At 46.9% G+C, this 15,571-nt stretch overlaps 1 protein-coding gene across 2 annotated transcripts in view; it reads right to left on the reverse strand.

Annotated features, from left to right (window-relative positions):
* Positions 1–15,571, reverse strand: part of npr1a (natriuretic peptide receptor 1a) — a 51,438-nt gene that overhangs the window by 32,851 nt on the left and 3,016 nt on the right. For both annotated transcript variants that reach the window (XM_084695718.1, XM_084695717.1), the window contains exon 3: positions 4,174–4,361. In XM_084695718.1, the coding sequence (XP_084551844.1) occupies positions 4,174–4,361 (188 nt within the window). The remainder of the gene's footprint in view (positions 1–4,173; positions 4,362–15,571) is intronic.

Raw genomic sequence — 15,571 nt, forward strand, 5'->3', positions numbered from 1 at the left:
AATGTATGAAAGTGCATCTGCTTTGCCAGTTAAAATCACATTTCGGAGCTGTTGATAGTGTGCCTCATGTAGGGACATGCTGGGTAGGGACATCATGTCTAGCTAGAGGCACTGTTAGTTTAGTTGTGATTAAACCAACATACTTTTATATTTTTCAATATAAAGAGGTTAAACGTAATGTGGCCTATAATCAGTTTTGTGAGAGACATGAAATCGTACCTAGTAGAAAGGTATCCTAAAGTACTGTGTCCACAGCAGTATTTTTTGCCAGTGATCTTTCTGACACTAATTATTTCCCACACACACGCACACACACTCAGCCTTGCTAGTTATGCAGGCTGGGTGCATGGTTCTGGATCAACGACTGTACAGTTTAATCCCCAATAAACCTAATTGGACCCAAATAAGTCTTTGTTGCTTCATTAATAAAGGAAGGATGAACGGCAAAAAAAAGAAGAAAGAACAACAGAATCTAATGCTGTCTTCTTTCATCTTTCACTGAGGCGCTGTTGTCCTGTCTTCCTCAGGATAATCAGCCAGTAGGAGGTCTGGGAGACAAGACTAATCCTCCACACACACACACAAACACACACACACACACACACAAACACACACACGCGACACACAAACAGACACATGCCTGCACACACGCATGCAAGCATGTGCACACTGTCAGAGACATGCACGTACACAGACATGCACACACGAACATACACACAAACACTTACACACGCAGACATTTATGCCCACTTACATAGACACCCACTCTCTGACACACACATTAACCTCGTTTCCACCACAAGCCCCTAACTTGTTCTCCCCAGTACTCCTTTTCAAGGATCTAGAAAATTCTTCAGCCCGTTGTTAGCAACGTTTCCACCACAAAAACTTTCCCCAGAAACGTCTGCAAATTAGCGGATGCAGAATGCAGATATATTCGGCATATATATATATATATATATATATAGCTTACGGAAATATATATATTTTGCGGCATGAAAATGTTTCCAAACTCTAACATGCCAGAGATTTTAGAATACACTTTATCACTGCGATCGCCAATTCTAATTGCTGCTGGATTTCGTGCTCAGCATAAATAAGGCCCTGCGTCCCAAAACACATCATTTTTCTTTTTACTTTGAGCAGGCACTGCAGCAGCTTTTCCAAAGTACTGCTGCGTCCAGTCTGCATACAACTGGGACAAACGACTTTGTCACAATGTTGCGGCTTCAACTTGACCCTCTTGGTCATACATCCGTCCCAGCTCTGTTCACAATTTTTTTTTACATGTTGTTAAAAAAAAAGATTGGTACTACATTTTTTACCTTGGCGATTCAAAAAACGCAGAGCTGACCAGAGAAGTATGTCAGTTTAATATAAATACTGTCAGAGGGCACCTTCCATTGTACAGAGGATTGTGGGTGAGAATAGCCAGAGAAGCACGCTGGCTTGCATCCTGCAAAATGCAACCAGATGCAAAAGGACATCCTGGTATTTTGGCATACTGCATTTGACATGCTATGTATTGGGACATACAAAATCCTGTTCTGGCACACTAGATAGTATGGTAGTATACTAGTATGGGTTTTGGGACATACCCCTGGACTTTGCTGTCGGTCCAGCTATTGTATGTTCTCATGGCCACACCATTTTTTTATGGTGGTTGGAAAATCCGTTGAAATACTTGAATGTTGCAAAAGAAATGTTCAGCACTGCAAACCCCACCGCAAAGTTCCAGTATTATAGCAAGAACCATCCCCAGAGCAGGGTCTTTTATGGTTCCAGATTTTTGGTCCCCGGAATTCAATTTAGAACCTGGTTCGTGTGGTGGAAATGAAGATTCGTGCAAGTTCAGTCAGGCAAAACCAAACTCTGCACACGTTATGTCTCCTTACAAACTTCCCCCGCCACACACGCACTCTCCTTTCCCTCTGCCTCTATGCCGGGGCTGTCATCGGGGTTCTATGCTCGATTAGCCGCACTCTCCATCAATTAGTATAGTGCCATGCCTCCTTCACTAGCCTACAGTATACTGATGCCGTGCCTTTAAATGTGTTTCCCTCCCTGTTTGGTTTGTCCATGCTACCCCTGTGAGCGACCCTCCACCTCCCCGTCGCCACCTGGCCGCTCTGTCTGGCTGGGTTGTCGGCTGCCGCCGCTGCCACCAGTGCCTGGACTCCATGGGGGATTTTCTTCGGTTGCAGGGCTGAAATAGGCTGACGTTGACATACTCATAATTCCATTCAGAATATATGGGATGAGAATGTCTGAGAACTCTCCGTTGGGCCGTGAAAGCACACACTTACAGACAAGCAAACACCAGTCACTCCACTTAGAAGTAAAACACACACACACGCACACACACTGCTCCCTTGTCTTCAGAAGTTACTGCTCAATAAGTGTTAGATGTATAGACGAAACTCTACATAGAAACTGACAAAAACAATCATGTTTTCAATTTCCAAGTCTGTTGCTTAGATTCCCTGGTCAACCAGCGTGGCCCAGGACACACAGACATGCACACACACACACACACACACACCCACATATGCACACAGACACATGGCCACAAAAACATTTACGTAAATCAGCCTGGTGGTTAGAGACAGAAATCCAATCTCAGCCAATCGCCCAGGCTGCTGCTGCTGCACAGCTAAGGCTCTGATTGGTGGTCCTGCCGATGGGACTTCCGTGTGTGAGTGAGTGCGTGTGTTAGTGTGTGAATGTGTGAGAGTGTTTGTATGTGAATGTGTGATTTAGATGACACACAGTTCTAGAACCTATCAGACCAGCCATACCTACCCCCCCCCCCCCATCTGTTCTATCTCTTCCCCTCTGTTCTAGAAGTTCTAGAACCTTCCATCTATCCCACTCTGTTCTAGAACACTCCTTGTCAACCCTCTGTTCCAGAACCGTCCATCTATCACCTTCTGTTCTAGAATCTTCCATCTCGAATCCATAGTGTGTGAGAAAGGTGGCTCAAGGGTTACATCACGCAGCATAGATGTATGGTGTATGTGTGAGAAGTGGGTTAAGGGTTACATACTGTGGCATGGGTGTATGGTCAGTGCGCGAGGAGAGGGTTACATAGTGCAGCATGGATCTCCAGACAGAGAGAGGGGCTCAGTGAAAACATGCCTGTGTTTCAGGAATGTGCGGATACAGCTCATGTACAACAACATGGGTGGTGGGCCTGTGACTGTGTGTGTGTGTGTGTGTGTGTTTGTGTGTGGGGACTGTGGGAGTGGGGTCAGTGACCAGGCTAGTGTAAGGAATATCCTAGAGCCACATCGGAAAAAGATTGTGTTGAGTTTGTGTTAGTGTGTGAATGTGTGCATGCGGGTGTGTGTGAGTGTGTGCGTGCGTCTAGGTGTGCTTGTATTTGTGTGTGACGGAGAGCAGAAGATAATGGATCATTAGCAGGCAGACTGGACAGGTGCTGCTGCTCTGGCCTCAATTACCTGATGATCACACTGACTTCATCAAACTCCCAAGATTCACTTCTCACCCACACACCTCTGTGCTTCTAGACACACACACACACACACACATCACCCACACACACCTCTGTTTGTTCCCCTGATACCAAGGAAGCTGGAAGCTATTTAACCTCCAGTTAGTCGGCCCCTTCATTGCACCTGCCTCTACACACACACATAAACACACACATAAACACACACACACACGTCTGTTAGCTTCCTCCTCACACCTGCTTCTACATCACATCACAGCATCTACAGCACAGTTCAACCACACACTCCTAGACACACACACTATCTGTGCTCATTCTCCAGAAACACCTTTCTCCTTTGTGTGCTTCAACGTGTTAACAATGCAATGCTCACTTCCTCATTCCACCTTGAACAGTGTACCCCTTCAGTAATTACACCTTACCTCCTCCTCTGCCCCTCTTCTTTCTTTTCATGTCTTCCCTCACTCTCATCACTTACTCATGTAACCCCACCACTGTCTCCCATCTCTTTCCCTGTACAATTCTTACCCTTCCCCCTCCCCTCTAGTCTTCTTCTCTCTCTCCTTCCCTCTCCCTTTTGATCACCTTCCCTCTCTCCTCCCCTCCTATCACCTTGCCTCTCCCATCCAACCTCCTTCTCTCCTTCCCCCTTCTCTCCCATCTCCTTCTCTCGCACTCCCCCCCCCCCTCTCCCCCCTCACCCTGAAGGCCTCCCTGGCTGCCTGGTCGTCATCGTCGCCACGGTACCAGGGTCTGGCCGGCTGCTCGTCCAGGCTGCGCCCAAACAGGTCCATGAAGAAGAACACGTAGTCCTCCGCTGGAAGACCTTCCCTCCAGAACTGCACCATCAGCCTGCGGAATGTGTCCTTGGAGCAGCACAGGTACACCACTGAAGAAGACAGCGAGGGGAGAAAGGGGAGAGGGGAGAAAAGTGCATCAGTCACATGACTCGCTCCTATGGGCATCTATACCACCATCCGATGTCCCAACACACAATATCACCATTCTACTTAGTATGTCCCAATACACAGTCTGTCTAATACAGTATGGCAAAAATGCCAGGATGGCCTACTAAATCGGGAAGGATTTTGCAGTATGCGAGCCAGCATGCTTTTCTCGCTGTTCAAACCCACAACCCTTTTGTGCAGAGGCGTCCACAATGGAGATCACGGTACAACAGATAAGCACCTGTCTGCACCAGTTCAATGCACAGTTACATGTGTAACAGTTACATGTGCTACAGTTACATGTGTTACAGTTACATGACGAAGTAGTCTGTCCTGGTCGTATGTATACTGCATGCAAAAGTACTTAGTAAGGGCAGCTGCAGTACTTGGCAAAAGTACAACGTATAAGTATTCGATTCAGGATGCCACCCTAGTTTAGTGAATGGTAAGGTGGTTTGGGTGAGGGAAATAATTGTGACTTTATAGGTACGTGTTTACATATACAGTGGAAGAGGTTGGAACATAATGGAAGGGTGAAAAGGGTGACTTTGTTTTCCATTTTTCAAAGGGGGCTCAAATGAAAAAGCCACCATGATGTCCCACACCCTTGTAAGCCTCCGCCCATCCATTTATGTAACCATGGTAACGAGAGGTCAACCCCCCCCACACCCCGAAAGGCCAACCGTGCCTCGCGAATGACCTCACAATCAGGGCCTATCGTCATGGTGATTATCGGCGTGCTCGCTCCTCTCGCGAATTAGATCACTGTGAGATGAAGGGAGTGATGGTAATCGTCATGGTAATTAGGGCAGGCTGGTCCTGAGGTTGAATAGGAGAGAGGGAGGGAGAGAGAGGGAGAACATGGTACTGTGTGGATGAGAAGATGAGATGCTCTCTTTCTCTTCTCCTGAATCTGAGCACAGCTCCACCCGTGACTGTCTCAGTACAGACAGCACCCACCAAATGATTGGATGTTGCATTTTAGCTTCACTGTGCTATGTAATATTGTGATTTAATTGTTGCATCTTGTCTGGTAGCTGAGATGTGGTTGTTTGTAAGTAGTAACCCTTCCTTGACTCTGTCCAAAACAACACTAACTTACACAAACACAACCGTGCACTTCTGATCCTTGATTAATAAATTGATCTTTCATTTGTTTTCTTTATTTAACCCTTATTTCATCAAATTTCTTACCAGTCACAATTATTGGCAGAATTTGTGGTGTTTCATGGGTTTACTGTATGCTTTGTGTCATGTCAGGCTAATCAGAATCAGAATGGGTTTTTATTCACCATGAAAGTTTGCACAGACAAGGAATTTACTTTGGCCGGAAGGTACCGACCGAGGCACCCATCATCGGCGCCAATTACATAACAGAACCGCAGCAGCATTAATAAAAATAGATGATCTGGATATTCGTAAATCATTTGGATACTATTCGAATAGTGAAATCATTTCAACCATTTCATCCTTATTTCTGTCCTCCCTTTCTCTCCCCCCTTCCCTCTCTTTCCCGCCTCTCCCCCTCTCCCATCACATGCACACACATACACTCACACAGACACGTGCACACTTTGACACACACACACACACACACAAACACACACACATATAGCTGGGCAGATATTGATGGTGGAACCCTGGTTGCAAAACAGACAAGGTAAATCACGCAAAGAGATGGGACATTACTGGAAGTAATACACACACACACAAATACGCAAGCACACACACACAGGCCCTCACACGCACACACACACGTAAGCTCACACACTCACACACATTCCCTCTTTTATCAAAATGATACCTTTCCCACACAAACTCTCTCTTCTACACACCCACACACACACACACACACACATACACTACCAATCTTGCATTGACATACTGTCTATCCATTGTCTCCCACTCTTGTCTATACACTCCCTGTCACCCGCCACACACTCTCACACACCGTACACCATCTCCTTTTATCTAATGATAACTACATTTCATGTCACCTTAATAATCCACTCATCCTTCCTTCCTTCCTTCCTTCCTTCCTTCCTTCCTTCCTTCCTTCCTTCCTTCCTTCCTTCCTTCCTTCCTTCCTTCCTTCCTTCCTTCCTTCCTTCCTTCCTTCCTTCCTTCCTTCTCCCTCTCTCTTCTCTCCACACCTGACGTCTCTGTCTCTTTGCCCTGCTCAACCTCTCTCCTGTCCCTTCCCTCCTTCCCTCTCTACCCCTGCCCCCCTCCCTCTCTACCCCATGTCCTCCCCACCTCCTCCCAACCCCTCTCTACACCTCCCCCTCCCTTGCTATTCCTTCCTCTCTCCTGTCCCAGTCCTTTCTAACACCCCCCACCCCACCCCGTCCTCGGTGACATCTCCCCTGATTAGAAGCTGTCTGAGTGGGCAGGATTAATAGGGGATGAGAGGGAGAAGCACGATTGCCAGATTGGTGCCGTCATTTCCTGGAACAATTGCATCACTTCATTACAGAGGAAGACCCTTTGGTTAATGAAACCATGATGAAGGACGACCACAAGAATCATGACCAAATCATAACAACAACAACAAACATAGCCACAATAAACATAAACATGACCACAACCATAAACATAGCCACAACCAAAACCACAACCAAACTCTCTCTCAGGCATGAACTCCCACTGTGTGTAATTCTGTGTGTGTAGCGTGTGTGGATGAGTGTGTGTGTGGATGTACGTGTGTGTATATGTGTGTACGTGTGACTATGCCTTCAGGTGCACCGTCTCAAAGGTAAGTGTTTATGTAAACTGGTGTGTGTCTCCTGGTCTAAATGTGTGTGTGCCACATGTATTCTACTTGGATAGGCAAGGGATGGCTGTATGCTCAATGTTTAGGAGGACTGTTTCCCGAAAGAGGGCAGTCTGCCTGTCTGCCTGTATGTCCGTCTGTCTGTCTGTCTGTCCGTCGGCCTGTCTCCCTGCCGAATGGTGTTGTGAGTGGATGAGGAGTGGATGAAGGCCTGCCTTGTGGCCCTTGTCTTCTCCTCGTCTGACTACATGATTCTCAGGAGCTGTGACAGAAACACACACGTCTGCACGCACACACACATGGCCGCGCGCACACACGTGCACACGGCCGGATCCTCCCTCTGTGTGCCTCTGTAGTGTTTGTGCTCTAACGGTTCCCTCTGTTCGCTCTCCTTTCCTGGCACCATGGTTGCTAAGGGTAGAGGTGTTGCTAAGAGTGGAGGTGTTGCTAAGGGTGGAGGTGTTTTTGAGGGTGAAGGGGTTAGTGAGGGTAGAGGTGGTGTTGAGGGAGGAGGTGTTGCTAAGGGTGGAGACAGTGCCGCCGCTCCCATAACGCGCACTACGCACTGTGCGTAGGGCACCAAGTCCTGAGGGGGCACCAAAAAATAGCCAGATGAAAATTCATCATAGTTATAATATATATTATTTCAGTACAGAAATATTAGGCACCTTTTAGGCATGTATATCACAAAACAGGCAGAACAAGAGATATATTTAATTGCTCAAAAAAACTTCCCAAGCTCGCCGTGGGTGCCCTTTCCTATCTCATTGGCCTGACAAACTTTGACAATAGGCTAGGTCAACCTTTTCGAAACTGGCCTCAAAAAGATAACAGGAGTCAGGGGCAGAAAAAAGAAAGAGAAAGAAACTGCGAGATGATGCCTGTGCATCACTTTCAGGTAAGTCCATGTTTAATCATTGTTAAATAGGGATATGTGCTGCTAATTCAATGGTTAGCCTATGCATACATCTCAAACTAGCTGACGTTAATGCTAATGTTAGCACACTCAAATATGTTAGGTGCAAGCTAAATTGAGATTTCTGTTAAACATTATCTATGCGTTTTACAAGTAACTGACGCCAGCTGGCTGTTACTTTACTTTACATTCTATGATGCTTTTATATTCGATTTATCAAACAGTTTTTAAAAGAATGATTAAGGTAGAGAGATCCTTGGCTGCATGTTTTCAGTTTTAAAGATCCCATGACATGCTGTTTTTGGATGCTTTTATATAGGCCTTAGTGGTCCCCAAATACTGTATTTGAAGTGTCTTTCCCAAAATTCAGCCATGGTGCAGAATTACAGGCACTACAAGTAGTCCCACAATGAGCTTTCCTCAGGACGCGCTGTTTCTGTGTCTGTAGCTTTAAATGCTGTGAGAAATAAAGAGGCGGGGCTAACTGCCATGCTTCGGTCATTTGCAAGCCATGATGGCTTGTTTTTTCATTGGTGGGCCAAATTCTCTGTGCGGGCAAAGCAGAGAAAGGAGAGGTAACCTTCGCTATAGTGACATCACCATAGGGGATTTTCAAAACCGAGCATTTGAGCTCTCATTTTCTAAAAGGCGGAGAAGAATACCCAGGGCTTGGTTTACAACTATTAACATTTCTAGCCACTGGGGGACCAAAGGCATGCTAGGGGAACTCATATTAATCTTAAATAACCTCCTAAAATGAAGTTTTCATGACATGGGACCTTTAAATGTTTATATATTTTTTAAACATGTTTTTATGTGGAAAACCAGGTTAAGAAACATAAGGATGGGGCTGAAAAATTTGAGACAAAAATACATCACCTTCACTAGACAAGGTTTTACCAATTGAAAAACAGCTATGTTTATGAAGCTCAAAAAACTATTTTGCACTCAAATAAAGGCCCAAAAACTTTGCTCACGCAAAAGTCGGGAACTCTGTAACTAGCATCACATCAAACACAAAATGTGGATGTGATGGTTAGGATGGAGGTGTTCCTTGCTAAAGTAGAGGTGCTGCTAAGGGTAGAGGTGTTGGTAAGGTGGAGGTGTTGGTGAGGGTGGCGATGTTGGTGAGGATGGAGGTGTTGCTAAGGGTGGAGATGTGAGTGGAGAATGTGTTGTAGATGTATTTATCCATCAATCATGAGATCATGTGTTATAGAATCACAGTTTATGTGACACCCCCTCCACCCCACAACCCCCCCATCCTCCCCCACCACACCTACACACACACACACGCACACACACACATCACACACTGATGCCTTCCATCTCTATGGAAACTATCTTCACAGCTCAGAAAGACCCTCTCAGTCAAAATTCTTTCCTACCAGAGAAAGAGAAAGAAAGAGAGTGAGAGACATGGAGGTGGGGTGGGAGAGCTGGAGAGAGAAAGACAGAGAGAGAGAGAGAGAGAGAGAGAGAGAGAGAGAGAGAGAGAGAGAGAGAGAGAGAGACAAGGACAACCTCTAACACCGGGAGCCCGTTCTCCGTACGTCGCTTATTACATCCAAGATCAAATGACACATCCATGATGACATCATCTTGCTAATCATGATCTGGCTAATTCGGTTCTTCGAACACCCATGTTGTTTATAATTAGTATAGCTGGATTGAGTTATGAGTTGGTCTAAAAGGGGGTATGTATCGATAGTAGAGACCTTGATCGGCAACGCTGCTATTGGCTGCTCACATAAGTCTATGGCTGCTCACCGTGGCCAAAAGGAGCACCACGTTTTTTCCGCAACAGAGCAACAGAAATGACACCCTCACAAAAAAAACTATAGGATATCTCTAAAAAGTAGCTAGTAGCATATCGTGCTGTGCTTAAGGATCTAGCTTATCTATCACACAATGAACAATTAATTCGGTTTCATGTTAAATTCTGCTAATTATTCTTGCACCCTCCGCAACAGGTTCCTGTAGTAAAAACGGGCAAGACATAGCTGTGACAGACTTTCTGTATCACCTCTACTTCAATCCTCAATCTAATCGAGTTTACATAATATAAACCTGCTCCCAAGCAGGTTTAAGCTAACAGACCTGTTGCTATGACAGCAAGTCCAGGATGAGCTTCGAAGAACCAAACAATCCAAGATAATGACAAATCGTCAACAATCAAATCCAGCTAACTGAGTTAGCGACGTACGGAGAACGGGCCCCAGGACTACACCTGTGCATGAAGAGAGACACCCCCCCACATGAAATCTGTATGCCAGTCTGTCTGTCTGTATCTAGCTTACATTTACATTTAGTCATTCAGGGCCATGGGTTGCATAGTATAATGTGGCTTGAGTGCTTGTGTGTGTTTTGCACTTGAAGCGCTCTCTTTTTCAAACTCTATTTATGTTGTTGTGTTTGAGTAACTCTGGCAATATTTACAATATTGGTTCATGCCAATAACGCTTGAATTGAATTTTTGTGACTCAGACTGAGTGACTGAGTGAGTGTGAGAGAGTGATCACTCTCCCTCTCTCCCTCTTTTCCTCTCTCCTTCCTTTTCTCCTCCCCTCCCTTCCCCTCACCCCCATCCCTCTATCCCTCCCTCACACTTCCTCTCTCTCTTCCTCCCTGCTTTACTCTCACCCTCCCTCTTCCCCTGTCACCCTCCCTCCCCCTCTTCCTTCCCCTTCCCCCTCTCTCTCTGGTAAATAGACGTGTTCAGGTTCTTCATATGTCTCCAGGCGGTGTTGCCTGATGCCCCTGACTTCAGTTGAGTTACAGCATGAGAGACATCATTAGTCTGGCTTCTTAAATGATTGCCTGCCTTGTTTTCAACCACACTAATTCTGTTCACCTTGTCTTTTGATCTGTTTTCTGCTCTCTCTCTCTTTCTCTCTCTCTCTCTCTCTCTCCCCCCCCCCTCCCCCCGTGTTGTGCTCTGAGGAATGTGACAAGTTCCTGAGGTGAATCATTTGTTTCTCGTGACCTATTCAATGCATTTTTTTATGTTTTTAAAGGCAATTCTGTATGTATTCATGTCAATGACCGTTTGAGAGAGACAGGAAAGACAGGAGAGTGGCCCGGGCTGGAATCGAACCACGGTGTCGTAAGGTCTGAGCCTACGGGACAGGCATTTTTGGGACACTTGTGTGGAATGCCACCCGACTGAATTTTAAACCGACACAAATCCATCTTTTCTGGAAAAACATCAGAGAGATTCTTAGAATATTTCCTTTCTACGAGGTCAGCATGTTTGAACACACAGACTGTGTGAGTGGGCCTTCTAGCTGGGGGTGATAAGCCGTCACACCCACCCACCCACACACACACAGACACAGAGAGATCCACGAGTATAGACATTCGTGCACACACATAAATAGATGCAAGAGCTCACACACACACACACACACACACACACACAGGTACATCTTTCTCTTGCTTTCTAGACAGATCACTAATACTGTCCCTTGGCTTGGCTGGAAAAGGTGCGAGAAGCAATTACGAGGAATAACCTGACAATGGCCGACCAGCGTTCCAGCTCCCTTTTCTCCCTCCATCCGCCCCTCCCTCGCTCACCGGAGCGAATCCTCGATGCTGCCTCTCACTCTCTCCCCGTCCTTACGCGCTCTCTCTCCCCCGCTCACTCTCTCCCCCGCTCTCTCTCTGCCTCTCACCTCGTCCCTTGGTCACCCCCTCTCCCTCCCTCTCAGTGGCCCCCCTCCCCCCTGCCACCTCCTCTACCCTCTCCCACCTCCTCCCTCCTCCTACCAGAAAACCAGGCACTACGAGGCCTCTAATGGAAGGTAATAGGCCCTCTGGTTCTGCAGTGGAGAGGGCTGCCTGCAGATAACTGGCTTCACATGACGTCAGCACAACAACCCTCTCTGAGCCCCACCTGACCCCCCCCCCCCCCAGCACCCTGGAACCTGGACCAGTGCTACAGGTCTGGTGGAGGGGGGGGGGGGGGGTGGGAATTGGGTGGGGGGTGCTGGTAGGGTGAGGGGTCCTACCACACAAACACACACACACACATAAACACAGCAACCCCCCCCCCCCCACACACACACACACAAAACAGCAGCACATACACTGACATTTGTACAACAAATGAAATCAATGTTTAGTATTGCTTCAGTTGTTGGGTTTGACCATCTCCCACCAGTCTAGGAGTACCAGGACAACACTACGGTGGTCCAGCTGGTGTTAATAAAGTTGGGTTTCTTTTGACAGCAGTGTTGACAGACAGGAAGTGAGAGTTGAAGAGGAGAGTAAGTCATGTCATTAGATCAAGATGAGATAAGACTGAGAGGCAGGCCCTCTCTTTCTCGCTCCCTCTAGCTCTTCCTTCCTTTCCTTTTTCTGTCGCTCCTTTATTCTCTCTCTCTCTCGCTCTCTGATACTCCTTCTATCTTTCCCTCTCGCTTTGTCATTCTCTGTCCATCCGTTTGTCTCTCACTTTGCATTATTATCTCTCTCCCTCACTCCCGGCGTCTGCTCTCCCCCCCCCTCTCATTTCCCTCTCTTTTACTCCATCCCCCCCTCTCTTCATCCTTCCCTCTAGCCCCCCTCCTCCTTTCCTCCCCCCTTCTCCCATATATCCAGCTGTGTCCAGTCAGGAACCAGGATATTGGCTCCCCAGAGGCGTGTTGGCGGGTGACAAACGGCTCAGTGACATCGTCAATAACGGTGGCGGTCACTCACGGGTGGGTCGCTACGGAGACAGACCGCCAAACCTTTTGCCAAGAAGAACAACGACCGCCACCACAAATGATCCACGGCAGGAAATACCTCACTGGCAGTCCAGGCCAGAGGACCTCCGTTCCCTTAAAAAGCAAGGGAGGGAGAGAGGGAGAGAGAAGGGGGGAGACAGAGGGAAAAGAGAGAGAGAGAGACAGAAACAGAGGGAAAGAGAGAGATGGGGAGGGAGAAAAAGAGATGGGAGACAGAGGAAAGAGAGAGAGAGAGAGAGAGAGAGAGAGAGAGAGAGAGAGAGAGAGAGAGAGAGAGAGAGGGAGGGGGGGGGAGACAGAGAAAGAAACAGAGGGAAAGAGAGAGATGGGAAGGGAGAATTAGCGATGGGGAGGGAGAAAAAGAGGGAGGGAGAGAGAGAGAGAGAGAGAGAGAGAGAGAGAGAGAGAGAGAGAGAGAGAGAGAGAGAGAGAGAGAGAGAGAGAGAGAGAGAACGAAAGAAAGAAAGAAAGAAAGAAAGAAAGAAAGAAAGAAAGAAAGAAAGAAAGAGAGGGAGAGTTCCATAATGGCGATGTAGCACTGGACTTTTTTCTCGTCCTTTAATTAGGAATGTTGTCCCAGTGATGTAAAAACTGGAGGAGTGGAAAAGAGGAGGGGAGGAGGAGAAGAGAAGAGGAGGAGAAGAGGAGGGGAGGAGGAGGAGAGGAGGAGGAGAGAAGAAAAGGAGAGGAGGGGAGGAGGAGAAGAGGAGGGGAGGAGGAGGAGATAAGAAAAGGAGAGGGGGAGGGGAGCAGGGGAGGCACATGGGAAATTGTGAGAGCCACCCACACCACCTCTGAGAAGCTGTGCTCAACACAGCAGCTCTCCGTTCCGGGAGACGAATCAAGCCCTGTTGTTCTGCTGGGTGAGAACCAGCCAGCCCTAGGCTGAGCAGGCATCGCATGGCTCAGCCCTCTGAGGCTTGGACATGGGAACAAGTTCTCACACTGGGCTGCCTATCTAAACCACACACATTTGGATCGGAATCCTTTGAATGCAATTCTGAATGTTACCACGTGTATTCTGAACCATTTGATTCAAAACCATTTGATTCTGAATCAAATTAATTTGATTCATCTGAATCTGAGTCTGATATACCGTTTGTTTGATTTTACACCGATTACATATCTGAATCCTCGGACTCAGAACCACAAGAATCTGAACTCAAATGTGATATACTGTCGGTACGATTCATAACCCATACAGATCTGAATCCACTGAATCAGAGCCACACAAATATGAATCCCACAGGCCAAACTGAGTCTTGCCCCTGTCCTGGTCTATAGCTGAGCACTTCTGATCTGGATCCTGGCTCCTGATGGAGGCTCAGTTTGCAAGCGTGTCTTCTCCCCCACAGAGACGTCTCCCAGGGTATTGCCTGCGTGTTTAAAGCTGCCTAGTGCCAGACACACTTAATTAGTTACAGATTGCCAGAACAGAGCCGTGAGCAGTCAGAGCATAATCAGGTTATCTGTATTCCAAGAGGCACTGCAGTGTTCAGGCCTGGACTTCTCGACTTCTTAAAACTCTGGTTTGGGGTGCTGGCCCAAGGATTGTGTCTTTGTGTGTGTGTGAGTGTGTGTGTTTATCTGTGCACTTGTGTGTGAACCTATTCGGTGCAGACATTCAAAAAGTATATTATAGGCAACGACCTTCCCAATGAGTGCCGACATTAGTTCCGAGTCACTTACCTCACTTCCTGCTTCTGTCTCAATTCTATCTCCCTTTATCTTCCCGGAGTGGCTGTCGACCCCTCTCTCTTTCATCTCTCTCATGCTCTCTCTCACTCCCTCTCCCTTTCAGTCTTCTTTGCATTATTCTTTCTCCATATTCTCTCTCTTTCTCTCTCTCTCTCTCTCTCTCTCTCTCTCTCTCTCTCTCTCATTCTCTCTCTCCTTCTCTTACAATCTATTTATCCCTCTAACGCTCTCATAAAACAAGACAACTTACATTACTATGCAATTGTTTCACAACATGGAATTGGAATTTCCGCTTAGTTTTCCCCAATTCCCAAAAGAGAGAATACAAGAAAAAGAAAGGGAAAGAGAGACAAGAGAGATATCCCATTTTTCATATCCCCTTCTTCCAGCTTTCTGTTAGTGCCATGTTACAGTAACAGACCTCAGCCCTCCCTTCCTCGCTGTCTCCATCCCTCTCTCTCTCTCTCTCTCTCTCTCTCTGTCTCTCTCTCTCTCTCTCTCTCTCTCTCTCTCTCTCTCTCTCTCTCTCTCTCTCTCTGTCTCTCTCACTTTTCACCTCCCTCCCTCCCTCCCTCTGATCTCTCTCCCTCTCTCTCTCTCTCTCTCTCTCTCTCTCTCTCTCTCTCTCTCTCTCTCTCTCTCACTTTTCATCTCCCTCCCTCCGTTCCTGCCTCAGAGCCCCTGCCTGGCTATGCTCAACTACTACTGACACATAACAGTCCATGGTGGAGCCTAGAATTGTGATTTGGGGACATATCAGTCAGGAAATCACTCTCTGTGTTCTTGTGCAATTCTTGACTATTTGCAGCTGTTCTCCATATTGATGTTTTGGTGTCCTTTCAGCTGAGATTAATCAGCCTGGATCAATCTAGATTACTCATAAATGCCCCTGAATCTAGCGCTTCATCACCAAGTGTGGCTCACTCTGAGTCACCCTGGATCACTCTTTATCACTCTTTATTCGGCGTGCACTTTTTTTATAAATCACTTTGACTAAAAGCATCTAGTAAATTGATAAAATGTCAAATGTAGATC

Source organism: Hypomesus nipponensis, chromosome 4 (genome assembly GCF_054491055.1).
Source record: "Hypomesus nipponensis isolate SF chromosome 4, ASM5449105v1, whole genome shotgun sequence".
In the NCBI taxonomy this organism is placed as follows: Eukaryota; Metazoa; Chordata; class Actinopteri; order Osmeriformes; family Osmeridae; genus Hypomesus; species Hypomesus nipponensis.